Source organism: Eimeria mitis, genomic scaffold (genome assembly GCF_000499745.2).
Source record: "Eimeria mitis Houghton genomic scaffold, Emh_scaff1867, whole genome shotgun sequence".
In the NCBI taxonomy this organism is placed as follows: Eukaryota; Apicomplexa; class Conoidasida; order Eucoccidiorida; family Eimeriidae; genus Eimeria; species Eimeria mitis.
In genome coordinates, this window is record NW_013570189.1 from 3,375 (window position 1) to 5,056 (window position 1,682).

At 56.3% G+C, this 1,682-nt stretch overlaps 1 protein-coding gene across 1 annotated transcript; it reads right to left on the reverse strand.

The window, feature by feature from the left end:
• Positions 1-575: 575 nt before the first annotated feature.
• Positions 576-1,385, reverse strand: EMH_0044830 (uncharacterized protein; the record flags this gene model as incomplete). Its single annotated transcript, XM_013496007.1, has 1 exon — positions 576-1,385. One exon carries the CDS (start codon positions 1,383-1,385, stop codon positions 576-578), a length of 810 nt encoding a protein of 269 aa, XP_013351461.1.
• Positions 1,386-1,682: the final 297 nt, after the last annotated feature.

Consider the following 1,682-nt stretch of genomic DNA (forward strand, 5'->3'; position numbering starts at 1 on the left):
CGGGCCCCCAGAACTGCTGCTGCTGCTGCTGCTGCTGCTGCTGCTGCTTCTGCTGCAGCAGCGGCCACTGCTGCTGCTGCTGCTGCAGCTGAGAGCGACGCTGCATGCCCTCAGGGGGGGGGCCCAGCAGCTGAGCGAAGCCAGGAAGGGGCCTGAGCGAGCAGCAGCAACAGCAGCAGCAGCAGCAGCAACAGCAGCAGCAGCAACAGCAGCAACAGCAGCAAACCAGCAGCAGCAACAGCAGCAGCGGCAGCAGCAGGAGCAAACCAGCAGTAGCAACAGCAGCAGCAGCAAAAGGAGACACAATGTTGCATAAAATGAAACCCCAAGGTGTAGTGTGTAGGGTTTACGGTTTAGAACAAATAGTGTAGGGTTTAGGGTTTAGGGTTTAGGGTTTAGGGTTTAGGGTTTAGGGTTTAGGGTTTAGAGTCAACTATATATCTCCACCCCAACAACTTAGGGTTTAGGGTTTATGCTCTAAAGCCGAGGGTTTATTCTGTAGTGTTTCTGGTTTAGGGTTTCTGGTTTAATATTAAGGGTTTAGGGTTTAGGGTTTAGGGTTTAGGGTTTAGGGTTTACCTGTTGGTGGGGTAGTTGTCGATGAAGCTGCAGCCGGCGAGGAGGGCCCCCCACAGCTGCTGCAGGTTGCTGCAGCAGCCGGGGAGGCGGCAAGCAGCACCAGTGATAGCTACGCGTGTTTGCTGCTGCTGCTGCTGCTGCTGCTGCTGCAGCAGCTGCTGCTGCTGCTGCTGAGAACCCCAAGGCAGCAACCGTGCTGCTGCTCTTAGCCGCGCACGCCGCATGCGTGAGCTCAAAGTAAACCCTTTTGCTGCTGCAGCAGATGTTTTGTTGCTGCTGCTGCTGCTGCTGCTGCTGCTGCTGCCCGTCGGCTGCCAACTGGTGCCAGCAGCAGCAGCAGCAGCAGCAGCAAGAGCAGCAATTTCGTGTTCGTGCTGCAGCAGCAGCAGGTCAGCTAGGTCGTTGATAGATTCTGCCTGCAGCAGGTGCTGCAGCTGCAGCGGCAGCAGCAGCTCATCTTTTGCTGCTGCATGCACAGCAGCAACAGCAAGCGAGTCTAAACCCAACGCAAGCAGTGGGGCATCAGGGTGAGGAAAGGTGCCTATACACCTGAACACGAGCTGCTGCAGCTGCTGCAGCAGCCACATACGCACACGTGAGCTCTGTGTTGCTGCTGCTGTTGTTGCTGCTGCTGCTTTTGCTGCTGCTGCAGATCCTTTTGCTGCTGCTGCTGCAGCAGCAGCAATCGCAGCCGCATCCATACATAACAAAACGCAGCTTTCACCTTCCTTCTGCTGCTGTTGCTGCTCCTGCTCCGGCTGCTGCTGCTGCTGCTGCTGCTGCTGCTGCTGCAGCTGCAGCAGCATGTCTCGAGTTGCTGCTCGCCGCAGCTTTCCGCTGGTAGTTTTTTTGATGGTGTGGGGCCGCAGCAGCCACAGCTGCTGCAGCAGCAGCCCACACTCGCGCTGCACTGCAGCAGCAGCACGGACGCAGATTATCTCCCCCCATGCTGCAGCTGCAGCAAAGCAGCAGCAGCAGCAGCAGCAGCAGCAACAACAGCAGCAGCAGAGAGAGAGAGAGGAAAAAGAAAACGAAATAAGTGAGGACACAAAATATCTATACACCAGCGATAAAACCCTAAACCCTAAACCCTAAACCCTAAA